The 20,403-nt window shown below is 45.3% G+C and overlaps 2 protein-coding genes across 2 annotated transcripts in view; one reads left to right on the top strand and one right to left on the bottom strand.

The window, feature by feature from the left end:
- Positions 1-7,366, bottom strand: part of LOC111954188 (thyrotropin receptor) — a 31,202-nt gene extending 23,836 nt beyond the window's left edge. The window contains exon 1 of the mRNA XM_023973714.1: positions 6,919-7,366. Within this exon, the coding sequence (XP_023829482.1) occupies positions 6,919-7,112 (194 nt within the window). The 5' untranslated portion in view covers positions 7,113-7,366. The remainder of the gene's footprint in view (positions 1-6,918) is intronic.
- An 846-nt stretch (positions 7,367-8,212) lies between these two features.
- The window catches only part of LOC111954388 (centrosomal protein of 128 kDa), a 37,485-nt gene continuing 25,294 nt past the window's right edge, over positions 8,213-20,403 (top strand). Inside the window, exons 1-14 of the mRNA XM_070435751.1 lie at positions 8,213-8,321; positions 8,717-8,894; positions 9,046-9,132; positions 9,307-9,433; positions 9,674-9,807; positions 10,059-10,150; positions 10,220-10,292; positions 10,534-10,653; positions 11,534-11,626; positions 12,469-12,543; positions 12,656-12,791; positions 18,338-18,480; positions 18,877-19,164; positions 19,983-20,306. Of these exons, the coding sequence (XP_070291852.1) occupies positions 8,736-8,894; positions 9,046-9,132; positions 9,307-9,433; positions 9,674-9,807; positions 10,059-10,150; positions 10,220-10,292; positions 10,534-10,653; positions 11,534-11,626; positions 12,469-12,543; positions 12,656-12,791; positions 18,338-18,480; positions 18,877-19,164; positions 19,983-20,306 (1,851 nt within the window). The 5' untranslated portion in view covers positions 8,213-8,321; positions 8,717-8,735. The remainder of the gene's footprint in view (positions 8,322-8,716; positions 8,895-9,045; positions 9,133-9,306; positions 9,434-9,673; positions 9,808-10,058; positions 10,151-10,219; positions 10,293-10,533; positions 10,654-11,533; positions 11,627-12,468; positions 12,544-12,655; positions 12,792-18,337; positions 18,481-18,876; positions 19,165-19,982; positions 20,307-20,403) is intronic.

Raw genomic sequence — 20,403 nt, 5'->3', positions numbered from 1 at the left:
AATATTTTTTGGTTTGTTGTTGCAGTAGTTAATCACAGCGGCGGTAGCTGAGCTAGCTATTGGACCTAGGTTTTGTTTCAATCTGTAGCGCAGAAGATGCACGCCACAGTGCGATAGAAATTTGAAGGCAATGTTCCCATGACTGCCTTCACAGGAAACGCTGCATATGTCYGCTCAAATCGGAAAGGACCTTTAAAAATGTCAATCGTGCTACAGTGTGGATCTTCAGCACTACGGATTAAATCGKGCCCCTAGTATTAGTTGAATGTCAAGCCTGGAGAAGAAACACTATTTAAATGCTCTTCACTAGGATAAATAGTTCGCTCAGTAGACCATTTCCCAAAAATAATTTCAGCCAACGAAAATGGAGATCCTCTTTAGACTTCTGACTCAGATGGTAATGGAGCCGTATACTCCATAGACCTACTTCAATGTGCCTAAGCGTCTGCTCGGAACACCTGCACTTCTCTGCTAAGCATGTCTGACATTGATCTAACTTTTTCTTTACCCTTCGCTACTCCCATTTGACAACTATTTTAACACCAATCTTTACTAATTTGGAAAGATTGTATCGAGACGAGGACGATGGGACAAGGGGGCGGGGGGGGTTGGCACGCCAGAACAATTTGGAGAAACAATGGACTAATTCAGTGCTGAGAGCTGGCGGTTAGTCAGGGGGTTGGTCAGTGGTAGCGTAGAGCACGGCAGCTCTTTGACAAGGTCAAACAAACAGAGATACACAGAGCAGACTCCCATCACAATGTGTTGAGCCATTTCACTGGATACCTACTACTACTACACACACGCCATAATAAAACCAGTCCAGTGTTACACTGGGGCCACAGAGGGCAGACAATCAGCATCCTACAGGCTTTATGGGAAAATGACACCCTCAATTTGTCATTCAAGAGAGGAAAAACCCTCATATTTTATAATGGTGTCAGAACAGAGAGGGGCTGACAACATGGCTGGTGTWGTTTACTACTAGATCTCTCTCAAGTAGAATGATGGAGCAATACTGGGCTTATTTATGGCCTTAATGATMGGCCTTAATGATTTAGTAAGTGACAGCGTAACAGTGTACAACTTCAAACTGTACTCAATCTTAAAATCCTAAAATTGTCCCTAATCGTGCCAAGTGTAGGCCAGTGGAMGCTCCTTAGAGGAGCAATGGAAGGAACATCCTCCTCAGTGAATTTCATAAAAATAGACATTGTAAAACATGTAAGTTATCATTTTTAGATAAAACTACACTAAACATATTCACGTCTCCAAATAATTTATTAAKACACACTGTTATTGCAATGAAGGTCTACAGTAGCCTCAACAGCACTCTGTAGGGTAGTACCATGGTGTAGCCGGAGGACAGCTAGCTTCCGTCCTCCACTGGGTACAWTGACTTCAAAACAAAACCTAGGAGGCTCATGATTCTCATCCCCTTCCATAGACTATGCAGGAATTATGACAAKTTCCAGAGGACGTGCTCCAACCTATCAGAGCTCTTGCAGCATGAACTGACATGTTGTCCACCCAATCAAAGGATCAGAGAATTAATCTAGTACTGAAAGCATAAGCCGCAGCTAGCTAGCACTGTAGTGCTCAAAACGTGTTGAGTATTTGTCTCAAAGAAAGAGAAAGACAATTTCTTCAAAGATTAAGGAGAAGCAAAAMAGTTTAATTGAATTAGCTAGCAAGTTTAGCCTACTCAAACACCTTGCTCAAACAGAGGGATGCTATGTTAGCTAGCTGGCTATGAATARCCAACACAACACTGGAACTCTTCCAAGTCAAGGTAAGCTTTTGGTTTMACTAATTTATTGCCACCGGGGTTTGCCGGTGTAACTGCTAAACTGCGTACTAACTATACACTAACGTTACTGCATGATTGTATCGGGTTTACTAACTTGTTAGTTCTATTAGCTTTGCTGACTATGATGTTACTTTCGCTAATATGGGGACAACGATGTAGGCTGTGTGTAGCGGTTATGATATGGCTCCGCTTGGAAAGGTTTTTCCGCCTGGTCACATACAGGTAATGTYTTGTGCATTGAAGTCCACAAACTAAGGGAGAAGGTGAGAAGGGGAGAGCGCATAGATGCGAGAAGGAATACAACGTGGCTGCTATGAAAGTGAACTGAGTTTACGCGTGATCAGGGGTGTATTCATTCTGCCGATTCTGTTGAAAAATGCTTKTTAKARGGAAGCAAATGGAACGAAAACAGGGATAAACATACAGTACCTGAATTTGTCCCATAGAAACTCGTTTGCAACTGTGTGACTAATGATTACACCCTAGATCAGGTAGATGCAGGCAAAAGTGRACAAGGCGGTATTGAATGTGTCACTGTCTGTCACCTCAAATGTTTCTCTCGACCTGTGTGCACCTACGTTGTAAACCTTCGTTCATAGGCTAGGTTGTAGCAACCTCATGGTGGGTATAGGGAAAATTCCAGTATCARATAGTAGCCTAAACCTATCGATGTTACATTGAACTTGATGAATGGAATATGAATGACAGTCATCCAATACGCTATAAGATAAATAAATCCATGCTCATGAGAAGAAGAAAAAAATTKATTGCATCATKTTAAAACAGCACTGACCGCCATTGGTGTAGACCTAGGCTAAACCTTCAATCTGTACTCTACCACTATCACTGTCTTCAAGTGTTCTATCAAGTGTTAGGTTATGCAGTGCCTGGGCTCAGTGTTTTTCCTCTTCTGTTCGTTGTTCTGTTACTGTAACTGCATTTTGAGCAGAAAGTAATGAAAAAAACTATGAATATTGCTTTTGTGACTATAATGTTTGTTTCCTTAAATCTTAATTAACAGATTATCAAATTAAAATAGTTCACAGTTTGAAGTCATTCATTCATTCTAACAGRTCAGTGTTTATAATTATTAGTCATGGTAATTTCCTATAACTAATCACACTTCTATACTTCAATATTTTTCCCCAACCCTATAGACCCACAGTGACTACTTTAAAAATCATTTGGGAATCGATTCTTKAGAGCTAAATTAATCAATCTCACCCTTAATTACAATCTATGTGGGATTTATAGACAACGGATACCTGGATCTAAATAAATTGTTATTCTAGAATGAATCCAAGAATTCCAGTGTTAGGAGACTGAAGAGAGTTATTGTGGGTTTTTCCCCCTCTCTTGAAAAAAATTGTTCTCCCTAATTATTCTCAAACGGCACACTCTCTCTCTGGATGTTTGAGAAATGTGCTGTGAAAAGTAAATATTGTATTTGAGTGCATCGAGCAGGCCCAGCGTCTGGTGTGGGAGAACTAGCAGTCACGCTACACAGACTTTTAAAGAGTGTCTCTGCTTTCCTTTCCACCGTACCTCTACCTCTTATCTAACTCTTCAACGTATGGACAAGAACTGCAGAAATACACCCCCCCCACACATAACCTGAATAGAGTACTCTCTGTCTTACCCCTGTGACACACACACGTGCACTCACAAAGACACGGTACACACTTTTTATTAGCATGCTCTACAAGAAACAATTGACAATGTGCTGATATGTCAACCTCTTGTAGCTAACCAGTGGTACTACAGAGAGACTTCTGTACTTTAACTATTTACACAGTTACAATACTGAATATAGACATAATATGACATTTGAAATGTCTCTATTCTTTTGGATATTATGTTGTGTTATGTTTACTGTTCATTATCTATTTCACTTGCTTTGGCAATGTAAATATATGTTTCCCATGCCAATAAAGCCCCTTAAATTGAAACGGTGTTAACACAAAAGAGACAGGGACCTAGTCCCAGCAGCACTAACACAATGGGTTCAGCTCCAACAATGTGCCCCTGTCATTGTGTACAGTACAACATATTCACGCCTAAACTATCAGAACATCCCTGTCTTACACGCAGGTTGCCAGATGGCTATTTTGGGCTGGGCTTTTTTGGACTATTTTGGGAGATATTTTTTTGTCTTTTGTTTCCTGGAGGGCATTGGGCAAACTATGCGAGGGTGAAGAATGCAGTGGCATCGCGGGGGCGTCTGGCCGGCTGAATTGGGGCACTGATTAGAGCATAATTTCATGTGATGGGTGTCCTTGGTAGACCATGAGATGGTGGCTGGGTGAGGAGGGGGACGGTTGAAGAATGGGTAACAGAGGAATGTTTTCTGAGCATACCGGTAAAACAAACTGGAGCAGAATGTAGATTATCACACGTTTTGTTTAACCTGCACAGCCAGAGGAGGGCTGTAGACCCACCATGCCCCACAAACCCTTGCCCTGCCCTCCCTGATGCCTCCCTATGCCTGGGGGCTGACACACCAGATGCCCCAGTCACCAGAAGGATAAGAGAGAATAAGGAATTAAATGGTCGCTTTTGCACAAAAGCCCACCAAAGATCTCTCCCTCCGCTTTGTGACATCTGCTACTCATGAGTGCGTCTCCAGACGACGGTGCTTTACAAATAAAGTTATCATGACGATCATTATCCTGTGAAGTGGACATGGCCTTTTTGTCTGCCCTGCTGTTCTCACRCAAGACAGGACCAGAGCTGCYTCCAAAATGTCACCCMTTTCCCTATATAMTGCACTACTGTTGGCCAGYGCCCTATGGTCAAAAGTAGTGTACTTTAGGGAATAGGGTCCCATTTAAGCTGCAACCCAAAGCCAAAAATCACKAAATCCTGACTCCCAAGCAAAGCCTACAGAGCCTGGATAGTCTTTCAGTGTCACAGCGTTTAGGAGATGTTTGCTCTGACATGTGCAGATAAAGGAATAGTATGTTAAGGATTCAGGGGCAGAATAAGCCTAGACTTTAATAGAGATATTWATATCAAAGCCAATATCCTCCCTTCTCTCTGCAGCCAATACACAATGACAAACCCTWGCACTAAAAAGTTATTGAAATGTTTAGGAAAAACTGATAACTTTTTAATAACGCTGATTCAGAGAAACTGATTTGGTCACTTGTTTAATCAATTATGATTTTGTCCTTGCACATTTGTAGAATTGTGTTTGAATATATAGTTATACCAATAACAAATAAACTGCATAATGTCTTTCAATACATGTCTCTGTTTCAATAACATATTTTTTACTGGTCATTTCTTTACCTTTCCTGTTCTCATAAGCACATATGTAGGCATATTTCCCTTTACTGCAAGTGAGGACAGACACACTGCAGACATGACCCAAACACCCTCAAAGCTCCATGGACAGGCTGTCTGATAAACTGGTTCTCTGTTCTCTCAGACAAGATTCGTTATGGTATGAACTCATTAAAGAGAAATGTTTGCCTTGCWTCACTGAGTGTGCCAAGGATTCTGTTTTATAAAACTGTAAATGTTTACTGACTAAAATCAATCTCTTGAAAATAACAGCCTGTTAAGTAATTTAGACGATCTAGTGTTTGATCATCTCTGTGCCAATATACACTGCATGTACAAAAGTATGTGAACACCTGCTCGCCGAACATCTTATTCCAAAATCATGGACATTAATATGGAGTTGGTCCCCCTTTGCTGCTATAACAGCCTCCACTCATCTGGGAAGGCTTTCCACTAGATGTTGGAACATTGCTGTGGGGACTTGCTTCCATTCAGCCACAAGAGCATTAGTGAGGTCGGGCAGTCGGCGTTCCAATTCATCCCAAAGGTGTTCGATGAGGTTGACGTCAGGGCTCTGTGCAGGCCAGTCAAGTTCTTCCACACCAATCTCGATGAACCATTTCTGTACGGAACTCACTTTGTGCARGGTGGCATTGTGCAGGTAGCCTAGTGGTTAGAGCGTAACTGAAAGGTTGCTAGATCAAATCCCCGAGCTGACAAGGTAAAAATCTGTCGTTCTGCCCCTGAACAAGGCAGTTAACCCACTGTTCCTAGGCTGTCATTGTAAATAAGAATTTGTTCTTAACCGACTTGCCTAGTTAAATAAGAAAAGGTTAAAAAATATATATATAATTATTGTCATGCTGAAACAGGACAGGGCCTTCCCCAAACTGTTTGCCACCAAGTTGGAGGCACAGAATTGTCTAAAATGACATTGTATGCTGTAGRATTAAGATTTCCCTTCACTGGAACTAGGGGGCCTAGCTCGAACCATAAAAAACAGCCCCAGACCATTGTTCCTCCTCCACCAAACTTTACAGTTGGCACTATAATAGTTCTCCTTGCATTCCGCCAAACCCAGATTCYTCCATTGTACTGCCAGATGGTGAKGCGTGATTCATCACTCCAGAGAACSCATTTCCACTGCTCCAGAGTCCAATGGCTTTACACCACTCCAGCCAARGCTTGGCATTGCATATGGTGATGTTAGGCTACTCGGCCATGGAGCTACCGAAGCTAKCGACAAACAGTTATTGTGCTGACGTTGCTTCCAGATGCAGTTAGGAACTTGTAGTGAGTGTTGCGACCGAGGACAGACGATTTGTACACACTCGGCGGTCCCGTTCTGTGAGCTTGTGTGGCCTACCACTCCCCGCTTCAGAGCCGTTGTTGCTCCTAGYAGTTTCCACTTCACAATAACAGCACTTACAGTTGACCAGGGCAGCTCTAGCAGGGCAGACATTTGACGAACTGACTTGTTGGAAAGGTGGCATCCTACYACAGTGCCACATTGAAAGTCACTGAGCTCTTCAGTAAGGTCATTTTACTGCCAATGTATGTCTATGGAGATTGCATGGCTGAGTTCGCAATCTTATACACCTGTCAGCAACGGGTGTGACTGAAGTAGCCAAATCCACTAATTTGAAGGGGTGTCCACATACTTTTGGCCATATTGGTTATTTTTTTTCTGAAGTTTAAATTCTGAATATATCTCAAAATCATAGTTTTATCTTCAAACCTGTATATTCTAACTTTTTCACACACACACAGCTCAAGATCACTGACACATCAATCCTAATAAGCCTATACAAACAGATACTTACATTGTCTCTGTGCTTGTAGGAAATGTGGGAATGACATCAATGTCAAAGCAAGAGATAGTGTAAGTCTTCCACTCTGAGCATTCGCAAACAGTGGGGCAGGAGTCGGTGTCCCCCAAAGTTTTGATAGGTAACGTGACGAGGGTAAACAGCGCACATGTTATCACCTGCAAGCGGTGTCGGTCGTTTTCAGTCATCTCTTTGAAAAAATATCAAAAGTAATTTGAAAGCACTTCAGGCACTGACGAAAACCTTCTCACCTGAAGCCCACGGCAAACTGAAGTTGAAGCACGTTACTTTGTTTGTCATAAATTTCAGCACATGAACTCAACTCGTCCCAGTACAATTATACTGACAGTTTTCTTATTGGCCACTGACTCTCGGTGTCGTGTGAGAGAGCGGTGAGAGGAGACGCTTGGGGATACTCTCTCTGAGGTGTGGATTTAGTCTTGCTTCTTATGGCGTGGGTCTACAGAAGACTTCTGAGACACTCTTGTGTTAAGTAGGGGAATTTAATATATTGGATTTTCTTTACCTCATTGGCTATTTTATAAAGTATTTAGGCTATCCTTCCTAGAAATGCAATTTCATATCATAAAYCTCAAGCATCTACATAACCTAAAAACACCACATTAAAATCATGATGTGTTTTAATGTTCAGTGTATTATTAGCCTACTCATTAATTGAGCTACTAACCTATTATAATTATTAATTGTCAATAAGTTATAATCATTATAATTTTAAAATCAAATGTTATTTGTCACATGCGCCGAATACAACAGGTACAGTACCTTACAGTGAAATGCTTACTTACAAGCCCTAACCAACAATGCAGTTAAAAAATGAAAATAAATTTAAAAAAATGCTAAAAAAAATAAGAATGAGAAATAAAAGTAACAAATAATTTAAGAGCCGCAATAAAATTACAATAGCGGGGCTATATGAAGGGTGTACCGTTACAGAGTCAATGTGCGGGTGCACGAATTAGTCGAAGCTATAGATAACAGGCTATAGATACAGGCATATGCTAGCCTACATAAAATAAACAAACAAAGTCTTATCTTCTTATCTTTCTTATCTTCTTACTTATATCAGTAGCATCCTAGTAACTAGACGGGTTGTGCTGTAATCTGAAAGGCGGTCGCAGTGGCGCAATATGCATCTCCCCAGAGCAAGTTTCGGACAATGTAGTTCTCAAGAATGTGATTCACACATAATTCCGTCACTGGGGTAACTTTTAAAACTACAACTCCCGACGTAATTTGAAACTGTTCAACTCTTGTTGTCTTCCTGTTCTTGGCGGCCAGTTCAAGTTGCCATAGCAGAGAGAAACTGGCTTGTCCCTCTTCAGTTGTCACTTGCTAAAGTGACTTGTTAACGGTTTCTATGTTGCTAATTCATGCTGGTAAGTGTGGCTAATATGTTGAGAGTGTGTTTAGTTGAGTTAGCTAGCTACCGATGGTTCCAGATAAAACCTGTTTAAAAAAAATGGTTTAGCTAGTCTGGTTTAGCTAGCTAAACRAGCCATGGTTAGCACAGTTATATTAACGTTAGCTAGCCAGTTTTCTATCTGATTTACTAACAGTCATCACGTTAGCTAGCTAGCTTCCAAACTCATAGCTAGTTATACAAAAATGTACAGCTAACTGAGTTTGAATAAAAAACAAGAGCTGTCATAAAGAAAAGATGCAACTAGCTAACGTTATATTTTCCAGCTTGCTAGCTAGCTAATCTGATTAGTTAAATTGCTAATCAGCGATTAGTAATATCAGCAGTAAAGTTTTTWAAAACATTTTAAAGGCTACTCCTGACCAAAACAATGGAATCCTCCAGCGAGTCAGACACCTTCGACCGGACGAGGGGGCTGAGGTCACGGGGGCGAAATGCCAGCTCTAGATCGCGACGGGACAGTCACAGAACAGGTCCTGATGCTCCAGCCATTTCAGAGAAAATTAACACCTTGGCGAGTACTTTACAGGTAGGCTAGTCTCCTTTCTTTTCCCTGCTAATGACAGTCAATAACTGTGCATTCAGGTTGAAACCAGTCAAAACCTTTCGAATATTTTGCTTACGAATTGTCATTCCGAAAACCATTATAGCCAGCACTAATGGCTATTTTCTCATTCCAGGACACTAATAGGAATTTGAACAAAGTGGACCGGATGTTGGGGCAATACAGAGAGCACACAGATGACCAGGCGGAAGCCATGGCAACAGTAAGTAAAACAATATAAAAAATGTACTGTCTGCAGCTGTTTAGTTTAAATTGCCCACGTCTCATTTTATACATGAAGGTTGTGTGCTGTAAAACTCAATCAACGCATTGTCAGAAGTTCTCTAGTACARCTGTCTCTCCATCTCCCCTTKTTTTCCTCCCTCCCCCTCTCTAGTTGAGGGATAATCTGGAGGAGTCTATCGCTCAGCTGCAGAACCAGAGGCTGCATAGTTCCTCAGGGGTCCGGAGTGCCTCAGCCTCCACCCTGCACACCAGCGACCTGGAAGCTGGCTATGGCTCAGGTGATATATGCTATGTATAATGTCTAGATGTGAGACCTATGCTGCTGTGTCTCAGTTGGCCAACACTAAGTAAAACAATACCTGACAGACAGATAGTCAAGGTCAAAACACCAGGGGGCAGATGGAATTAATTTAGAAACTTTACTTATTATAACTGTTTTATTTTGWAAAAATAATTATGTGCAGTTATACAGTTATAAAATAGTTATATAGCCCACAGTTTATTGTGTACGTTTGTAGAGGGCCAGCGCTTCTACCCCACGTCTCCCTTGAAGGACTATGGGAGATCTGAGTCGGCCGGAGAAGGAGGAGCGAGAAGGAGGTCTAGATCAGCTACAGTCCGCTTCAGAGACTSCAGCCTGCCAGACGGGGATGTAAGTCCTGAGACCACCTTATCTGTCAAAGCTCTGCATCTTCAGTATCGCCACTTCAACGCTCACTGTTGTAGTGCAGTTAGAGACAAGAACCAGCAGAGGGCGCATTGTATTGTTTTTGTGCCCTAAAGTTTTCTCAGTAACAGTTGAATCTGTTAGTATCAGCCTATGACAGTGCTATAACAGTATTATGCAGCCCTTGTGGACGTTTTAAGTAGTGCAAGTGTTCTCTTTTTCCTCTTCCTGCTCAGGTCCACGTCCTGCACCAGTCATTCAGAGACCTGCYCAGTGACCAGCTGAGACTGGGGGARGACATGGACAGAGAAATCCTCAGGAGGAACAGGTAGAGGCCCTGTAATGTCCAAAATGTACCATTCATTAATTAATTAATTCCTGTTTCCCTGTTTCTAAGGTCTGACATTGACACCAGACGAGCCTTGGAGAATCTGTCRGAGCACCTGACGACTTCACAGAGACAGGACTCGGTCAGTTAGGAACATAACAGTAACATAACAGTATGAAAAAGCATGAAAATGTAGGCACTCACTGCTGTAAGTCGCTCTGGATAAGAGCGACTAAAATGTACATGTAATAGCATCACTGGAAATACATGAATTCACATTAAATACATAACTGTAAAAATGTTTACTCCAACGTTAGCTGCTCCACTCTAGAGGTGATCTTAGAACGCTTAGTGCTGTAACCTACAGTGACTTTCTCCCCCAGGTGTCGTCTCGTGTGGAGAAGCGTCTGCAGGAGATTGAGAGGGAGATGCGTTCGGAGCGACAGAGCGTGTCAGACAGACGACCAGAACAGCGGGGTATCATGTCTGATGAACTGCAGGAGGTGGGACACCTTGACTTCTACCCTTCCCTAATATAACCCACATTCATCTCGCACCATCCACCCCTCTCATCCAAACCATTCTAGCTGTCCTTCCATCCCTGCAATTAGCCTTTTCCATGTCAGTGTGTTGTTGTTTTCAAATTAGGACCAGTTCTGAAAGTTACCGCTGGGGGGCAGTGTTTAGCTATCTATCAGCTCTAATCCTCCCCTCTTCTCCTCAGAGAGAAGCAGTGATAAGAGAGGTGGCTAAGTCATTTGCATCTCTTTCCACTGCAGAGAGCTTCTTCTTCTAATGAGAAGCCGGCTGCCCCAGGTTAGGGGAAAATAATGTATTTGTTCCCAAGTTAAGGGTAAATAAACAAGAGGAGAGGAAATGAAGAGGAAAATCATCTCTTTTACTAAAGAGAGACGGGGCAAGGGAGAGGTCTGCCTGGGTAGTTGTATTATAAGGCTACACTCCAGTGGGCCTACTCTACTCTACTGCCATGTTGTGAATGAATGGATAGGATGAGTCAGTTGGTGGATGGTGCCTTAAGGGGCTGTAATACATCACTAAGCCTTTACAAAACACCACAGAAACAGGAGTGTGTGGGATGGGATGCTAAGCTCTATTAGAAACCCAACACATTGTCTCTTTGAGAGGAGATGGAAGCTAGCTAGCCATCGACTGTAACACCATTACTCGTGTTTCTCCTCCTGACTGTTCGGTTATCAACTAGCCTAAAGGCTATTCTTTGCCTTTTTCGATTCTCTACTTGCCTAAAGGCTAAAAGGCACGTTAGCTAATTTAGTTTGAATGTGATACTACACACTAAATGCATAGTGCTGGGGTTTGTGTACATATACGTATCATTCATTACTCTATGGTTTCCTTCTCAAGGCTCTGAGGAGGCGAGAGGCTCGGGACCTGGAAACTGAGGAGGCCGTCAAGAACAAACTACTGAGATCAGAGAGCGAGAAGACCAAGGGGTGTGTGTGTGTGTGTGGTGTGTGTGGTGTGTGTGTGTGTGTGTGTGTGTGTTGTGTGTGTGTGTGTTGTGTGTGCATGTGTCTTGTGTCGTGTGTGTGTGTGTGTGTGTGTGTGTTGGAGGTGCTGATTTTGGAAGTGAGTTGCTCATTTGATTGTTACATGGAGCAGGCCTTTTCTGACAAGCTCCTTAAATACCAGGCCCTCGTATCACGCTTGGACAGCCTGGGATACCAATGCAAGTTGGTGGCATTGATATTTGGCAGTCTGGGTCACGTACATAGGCTTACAGTACGTGGCCTTCAGATTGCAGGCCTGCCTAAGAGTAGAACAGAACAACCGACTAGGTACGGCTCTGTTTCAGCCGTTAACCTACTGTTCCTAGGRCGGCATTGTAAATAAGAATTTGTTCTTAAKTTAAATACCGCTACAAACTGACTTGCCTAGTTAAATAAAGGACAAATAAACAAACTTTTTTAGTTTTGAGCAGCCTAGCTGTGTGGAGAAGGTGTTCGTTTCCTTAATTGTCCTTTCATCAATGAGCTTAGAAATGTTTGAATCCTTCATGATGTAATGTGATTTGTGGAGTCAAATAAAGTATTTAAAATGTGTGTGTGTGCATGCAAATAATATTTTAGCCATGTATTCTGTAACCCACTTTCTGCCTTGTCGAATAATGCAGATGATATTCTATATGAGCTGAAGTACTTCCTGGTTGTATAATGAAAGGGATCTCATGAATGTGCCTGTGTCTGTCCGGGTCATGTGTAGGGCCAGGATRTTTTTTTCTGACCGTGTGACCTGACCAGCTAAAACTCTTGGCACTAATCATGTGATCTGTCCTCAAGATGGAGGCGGAACTGGAGAGGGCCAGGAGACAGCTGGACCAATCAGAAGGAGGCAGGGGCGCTCTTCTACAACAGGTACTCGAGTAGCTCTTCTTAAAGGTGTGTGTTTGTGTAGGGGTGGGTGCTACGGTGTTAATCAAATTCATATCCTCTGTGTGGGTAAACTCCTCCATGTGTGTGTTCCCAGGTAGAGGAGATGCGTGTGCAGCTGCTGAGGACAGAGAAGGAACGTATGGATCTGCAGAGGGAGATCTCCCAGCTCACTACACAGCCCAGAGCCACTCGCATGGACAGGGAGGAGAAAGGAGCAGGACTTGGACTAGGTACTGACTGCTGGAGAAGAGGCTGGAGCTCTTATGAGTTAAGGGTTTTTTAGTGGAGGCTGTCGGCTGATGGAGGGGTGGGGAGGAGAGTGAATGCCTGGGCTTAGGTACTGACTGAAGGTTACGTACGTAACCACGGTTGTGTGAGCTATATGGATCACTCCAATATATTGGTATCACTCTGCGGTGGAGGAATACATCCGAGGTGAGGATTTACAGATTTACTCCCGTGTACACCTGTGTCACGGCTGMGGTCCGCCCCTATATATAGACCCCATGGTCACGACACACGTTCTCTTCATCATTTTTGAGGCGCCTCTAGCACCGTAGAGGATTGGAGTGATCCATATAGCTCACATAACCGTGMTTACATACGTAACTTTCGTTATGTTTCACTATATTGGATCTTTCCAATATATTGGTATACCCGTACCAGATTTAGTCGGTGCTAGAGGGACCTGGCCAGCCAGCGGCGAAGTCCCAGRGCGGGACCGAGACYCATGGGCCGTCAATGTGGAAGGGGGGTCCCGGCACAGTACCCGGAAGGAGGCGACGCCGAGGACCGCTGAACGAACCGCAGAGGAAGGTACCACATTTACCCGATAGTACCTAGCAAAGGTGCAAGAGGAAYCCCAGCTGGCCGCAGCACAGATATCAGCAAGGGGCCCTCCTCTCAGTAGAGCCCAGGACGCAGCCACACCTCGTGTTGAATGTGTCACCACAGATCCCAGCACTGGCCTGCCAGCCAGATGGTATGCTGTCGTAATCGTGTCCACCATCCAATGAGAGAGCCTCTGCTTTGATAACCCAGCCCCCAGGACTCTCTCACCATAGCAGACAGAGCTGGCCTGTTGTTCTCTCTGACCGTGTTCACTCCACATAGGCAGCCAGTGCCCGCACAGGGCACAGCATGCCGGAGGAAGGCCCAGACTCCCCCGCTACTGCCGGGGGGTCATAAGCAGACAGGATATACTCCTCCCACCAGGGTCCATCCGGTAGCACTCAGAACTTACTGAAAGAGCATGGAGCTCACCCACCCCCTTCATGGAAGTAATCACTACTAGAGGTCGACCCATTATGATTTTTCAACACGATACCGATTATTGGAGGACCAAAAGAATCCGATACCGATTAATCGGCCGATTTATATATATATATATATATATATATATATATATATATATTTGTAATAATGACAATTACAACAATACTGAATGAACAATGAACACTTTTATTTTAACTTAATATAATACATCAATAAAATCAATTCAGTCTCAAATAAATGAAACATGTTCAATTTGGTTTAAATAATGCAAAAACAAAGTGTTGGAGAAGAAAGTAAAAGTGCAATATGTGCCATGTAAGAAAGCTAACGTTTAAGTTCCTTGCTCAGAACATGAGAACATATGAAAGCTCGTGGTTCCTTTTAACATAAGTCTTCAATTTTCCCAGGTAAGAAGTTTTAGGTTGTAGTTATTATAGGACTATTTCTCTATACCAATTGTATTTCATATACCTTTGACTATTGGATGTTCTAATAGGTACTTTAGTATTGCCAGCCTAATCTCAGGAGTTGATAGGCTTGAAGTCATAAACAGCGCTGTGCTTGAAGCATTGCGAAGGGCTGCTGGCAAACGCAGTAAAGTGCTGTTTGAATGAATGCTTACGAGCRTGCTGCTGCCTACCACCGCTCAGTCAGACTGCTCTATCAAATCATAGACTTAATTATAATATAATAACACACAGAAATACGAGCCTTAGGTCATTCATATGGTCAAATCCGGAAACTATCATTTCGAAAACAAAACATTTATTCTTTCAGTGAAATGCGGAACCGTTCCGTATTTTATCTAACGGGTGGCATCCATAAGTATAAATATTGCTGTTACATTGCACAACCTTCAATGTTATGTCATAGTTACGTAAAATTCTGGCAATTAGTTCGCAACGAGCCAGGCGTCCCAAACTGTTGCATATACCCTGACTCTGCGTGCAATGAACGCAAGAGAAGTGACACAATTTCCCTAGTTTAATATTGCCTGTTKACATGAATTTCTTTTAACTAAATATGCAGGTTTAAAAAAATATATACTTCTGTGTATTGATTTTAAGAAAGGCATTGGTGTTTATGGTTAGGTACATTCGTTCAACAATTATGCGTTTTTCGCAAATGCGCTTTTGTTAAATCATCCCCRGTTTGGCGAAGTTGGCTGTCTTTGTTAGGAAGAAATAGTCTTCACACAGTTCGCAACGAGCCAGGCGGCCCAAACTGCTGCATATACCCTGACTCTGTTGCACAGAATGCAAGAGAAGTGACACAATTTCCCTAGTTAAAAGAAATTCATGTTAGCAGGCAATATTAACCAAATATGCAGGTTTAAAAAATATATACTTGTGTATTGATTTTAAGAAAGGCGTTGACGTTTACGGTTAGGTACACATTGGTGCAACGACAGTGCTTTTTTCGCGAATGTGCTTGTTAAATCACCCTTTTGGCGAAGTAGGCTGTGATTCAATGATAAATTAACAGGCACCGCATCGATTATATGCAACGCAGGACAAGCTAGATAAACTAGTAATATCATCAACCATGTGTAGTTAGCTAGTGATTATGTTAAGATTGATTGTTTTTTATAAGATACGTTTAATGCTAGCTAGCACCTTACCGTGGCTCTTTGCTGCACTCGCATAACAGGTAGTCAGCCTGCCACGCAGTCTCCTCGTGGAGTGCAATGTAATCGGCCATGATCGGTGTCCAAAAATGCAGATTACCGAWTGTTATGAAAACTTGAAATCAGCCCTAATTAATCGTCCATTCCGATTAATCGGTCAACCTCTAATCGCTACCAACAAAGCCACCTTCATAGGGAGGTGTTTCAGGGAGGCTGACTCCAACGGTTCGAAAGGTGGCTTTGCCAAAGCTGCCAAGACCATATCTAGATCCCAGCTCGCCATTCAGCGGGTCCTAGCTGGACGCAGGCGACGGATCCCCTTCATAAACCTGGACACCAAGGGATGGCGACCCACTAGCCTGTCCATCCACCCCACATGGCAGGCAGATATAGCAGCCAAATACCCTCTAAGTGTAGAGGCTGCCAAGCCCTCATCCAAGCGAGACTGCAGGTATTGGAGGACATACTACACCCCACATGACTCGGGCACAACCTCAATACCAGTGCACCAAGAGCAGAACAACCGACAGCGCAACTGGTTTGCCATGGTTACACCCTCCTGTAGTCCTAACATGGACCATTGGTGCGGTTCAGCGGACAAGCCCACTGACTGAGGCGGTGCGACAGTTCCTCCGGCCTGAGACAGCAGTTTAGGTCTCAGGGGCAGTTGCCAAGGTGTCCCAGACAACAGGGACAGTTGAAGGCTGAACCAGGGTCGTCTGGGCCAGTATGGGGCCACCAGCAGCAGACGATGATCCGCCATCCTGGTCCTGTCCAGCACAGCCTGGATCAGGGGAAAAGGGAGGAATGTGTAAAGCTCCAGCCTTGGCCAATCATGAGCCAGAGCATCCAAGCCCAGAGGCCCTGGTGGCTCCGACATGGAGTACCACAGGGGGCAGTGTGCATTGTCCAGGGAGGCAAACAGGTCTACCTGCGCCCTCCTGAACTTGTCCCACAAGTGCTGCGTCACCAGGGGATGTAGGCTCCAGTCCCAAGGTGGCGGGCCCTCCCTCGAGAGCATATCCGCTGCAACATTCAGGATGTCAGGTATGTGTGCTGCGCATAGAGACGCTAGACGTCCCTGAGCCCAGGAAAGGAGCTCCCGTGCCATAAGGTGGAGGCGGTAGGACCTCAGGTCACCCTGATGGTTGATGTAAGCCACCAATGTGGTGTTGTCCATTCTCACCAGGAKATGTTTTCCCTTCAGATGTGGAAGGAAAGACCGCAGGGCCAGCAGTACAGCTCGGAGCTCTAGTGTATTGATGTGCCTGCCGCTCCAAGGGGGTAGCCAACAGCCGCTGGCCGACCTGCCCTTGGTCACACKCCCCCAGCTGATTGGGGAGGCGCCTGTGCTGACCAGCTCGCAGCGGCACATCCTCAGCATCTCCACTCCACCTGAGAGAAAGGAGCGACAGCACCATCTCAACAATGCCTTGAGGCACTGTGCGGTCACCCACAGCTGGTGGTTACGATGGCGCTTCGGGTGCAGCCGGTGGGAGTGGAACCACCGTTGAAGAGACCGGAGGCGTCTGCTACCCTCATTGGCATGACGACGACTCTTGTCGTTTACAGTAATGTCCAGCCCGCCGATGTGGGTCAGGAGCAAGTCTCTGTCGTGGCACAAATCAGCCAATCGTCCAGGTAATTGAGGATCAACAATCCTCGGCAGAGGTGCCAGGACAGCGTCCATGCACTTTGTGAAAGTGCGGGGTGCCAAGTAGAGGCCGAAGGGAAGAACCATGAATTCGTAAGCCGTCCCTTCGAAAGCAAATCGGAGGTACTGCCAATGAGCTGGGTGAACAGGAACATGGAAGTACGCATCCCTCAGGTCCAGTGTCACAAACCACTGGTCCCTGGACACGGCCTGCAACACACGGGCTGGGGACAGCAGGTGGAACCTCAGTACCTTCAAGTACCCATTGAGGTTGTGGAGGTCCAGAATTGGTCGAAACCCTCAGTCTCTTTTTGGGACCACAAAATAAGTGGAGTAGAACCCACCTAGCCGTTCTGATGTCTTGATCCTGAGGATGGCACCCTTGTTCAGGAGTGAGGAGATCTCCAGCCGCAGGGTTTTCTTCAGGGGGTCGGCCACTGTGGTGACATGAAGGCCCCTGAAGGACGGGGGCCGGCACCAGAATTGGAGTCGGTACCCCTTGTGCATTGTCGACAACACCCAGGGGGATTCCACACCCTCCTCCCACTTTTCCCTTTAACACTGGGAGAAGTGGCCGGGGAAGGGTGTATCAGGGGTCCCCCAGGCACGTCCCTATGGCGGTGACGGTTGACAGGTTGTTGCTCCACCGCACGCTGTGCCCCTCCACGCTGTCGTCCCTCAGCACGGGGTGATGGGTCAGGAGAGGGACCCCACCGTCTTTCAGGTGCAGGTGGGTGGTGGCGGCCCATTCGCCTTGGACCCGGGGCCTGAGGAGGCGGCATGAACCGTCTCAGGGTCTCCCGGTCCCTACGAACCTTATCGGTCTGCTCCAGAATGTCAAACAACCCCTGGGCGCAACAGCATCTCTTCAACCTCAGGAGGCTGAAGAAATTCGGCTTGTCACCCAAAACCCTGACAAACTTTTATAAATGCACAATCGAGAGCATCCTGTCGGGCTGTATCACAGCCTGGTACGACAACTGCATCGCCCTCAACCGCAAGGCTCTCCAGAGGGTGGTGCGGTCTGATTTGTTTAACACTTTTTTGGTTACTACATGATTCCATGTGTTATTTCATAGTTTTGATGACTTCACTATTATTCTATAATGTAGAAAATAGTTCAAATAAAGAATAACCCTTGAATGAGTAGGTGTTCTAAAACTTTTGACCMGTYGTGTACGTGTTGTCTGACTTCGATGTGTTGTTGTTGTTACATTTAGACCGGTCGTCGGAGCTGGAGAGAGAGGTGCAGGAGCTGAGAGCCCAGCTGAGCAGGACATCTGTCCTCAGTGAGGTGGAAGATCTCAGGAGGACTCTGGAGCGCAAAGACCGAGAGAGAACACAGCTCTGCAACCAGGTCGAGGTACGTGTGTATGTGCGTGCGCGTCGATATGGAGGTGTGTGTTATGCATGTCTGCCTGAGTGAGGTTGAATCACATTGTCTTTATGCCACAGCTTCTGTTTGCTGCAAACGCTCTCTTGATCTGGTTAAGTGTGCCAAGTAAGACAACAGTCAGAGTAGAACATCAGTCATCTAGCTAGCTAACAGTCATTTATCCACCTCATAGAGCTGAGATTAGGCAGTTCACTGAGTGGAAATATCAAACGCTCCCTACTAAGCACAAAGATATAAACAACGTTGTAGTGGAAATATTTTTGACTTAATAAAGGTATAGAGGATATATTTCCACCGTTTTTTTTTTTTTGTCTGTGCTATCTTCACTGAATCTCTCTCTTCGTCATCGTCTTCCTACCCCAGGTGTTGTCGTCAGAACTGGCGAGGCGCGAGCAGCAACAGTTGAGGATGCTGGAGCAGTTGAAGGAGATCCAAGGCCGTTCGGAGGCGTGTGCTGCCGAGAGGGCCCGGGCCCTGCTCAGGGCCGAGGAGGCTGAGGCCCTGCTCCAGGACAGCTCCACGAGGAGGGAGGAGCTGAAAACCAGAGCCCAGGAGGCAGTCAGACAGTGGAGGGCCAAGTGCAAGAGAATGGAGAGGGACATGGAGGAAATGAGGGGACAGGCCCAGCTGGACACGGAGAAAGCCAAACAGGTCTGTATTGAGACTGGGAGGTGACGGTGCATTGAAAGAGATGCATCGAGGTAGGTTTTGTGGATGACACTGTTTCTGATTAGAAGAGTGATCAAATGCACTCCTCTCAGTTACTCTCGGTAAAGCTTTCTAATAGCCAAAGAGCAGCTGCCAAAGCGTTTTTCGGATTCATACTGGCCTTATGAGGCTGAAGAACACAAGGCTCATGTACAGGGGTTTGGAAGCGTGATCTGCTAGATCTACTGAGGATGCTGGTATGGCTGGCTGGCCTTAGCTAAGTGATTAGCTGTAGTCAGTCAGCCAGGCGTTATTAGTGTGAATGTCACCGCTCTGTTTTTTTCTGCGCTATGAGTCACCTCAAAACTCTCTCCCCAGCAGCAGCTGACTGACACCTGGCTCGTTCTCTACGTGACAAGAATGAATACCCTGAATAATTTCTCCTCTTAATAAATTAGGAGGCAGAGAATGAAGTGCTCAATTAACTGATTAGGAGTGGCGCTCTGAGCTGGGAGAAAGCCTTGCAGACAGTCTCTCAGACAGCAGATTAGACAGTGGGGGTGATTTGTAAGAGTTGGATCAGAGACGGAAAGACGAACCAATCTTTCTTAAACAGACCAGGGCTAAGCCTATAGCCTTAATACAAATCTGAGCTGAGCGACAGCTTTTCACTATCTACGTTGAAGCTGGTGTTTGCACTTTAAATACATTGTCCTCTTCACTTCTCCCCCTTCGTTTGTCTTACTCTCATCCCTCTCTTCCTCTCTTATTTTCCCCTCTCTTCCTTTTTCATCTCTCTCGTCCCTCTCCTCTCCCCCCAGYCGTGTAAGGAGAGAGAGCTGTCCCGGGCCCAGCTGAAAGCCTTCTCCCAGCAGACTGAAGGGGTGCGKAGGGAGCTAGCGGAGGTGCTGGGGCGTCTGGCTCGGAGCGAGGAAGAGGTGCTCCGTAAAGACGTGGAGCTGTCGGAGACGCGGGCACGTCACCTGGGCCTAGAGCAGGAAGTGAGGGAGGTGAGGGAGGCCTCCATAGCCCTGGAGGAGGAGGCCCAGCGGCAGTCTGTCCTGCAGGTTAGGCTGAGAGAGGAGAACCAGAGTCTGGAGGAGAGGGCWGAGGCCGTGGCCCGACGCAGCCAGAGAGACCAGGAGGTAGGCTACTTCATAGCAGAGTCTGAAAGGGCACCCTATTCCCTAATATACAGTTGAAGTCGGAGGTTTACATACACCTTAGCCAAATACATTTAAA

Source organism: Salvelinus sp. IW2-2015, linkage group LG28, assembly GCF_002910315.2.
Source record: "Salvelinus sp. IW2-2015 linkage group LG28, ASM291031v2, whole genome shotgun sequence".
Classification (NCBI taxonomy): domain Eukaryota; kingdom Metazoa; phylum Chordata; class Actinopteri; order Salmoniformes; family Salmonidae; genus Salvelinus; species Salvelinus sp. IW2-2015.
Note: the sequence above shows the minus strand (reverse complement) of the source record. Positions and strands in the feature narration are given on the sequence as shown.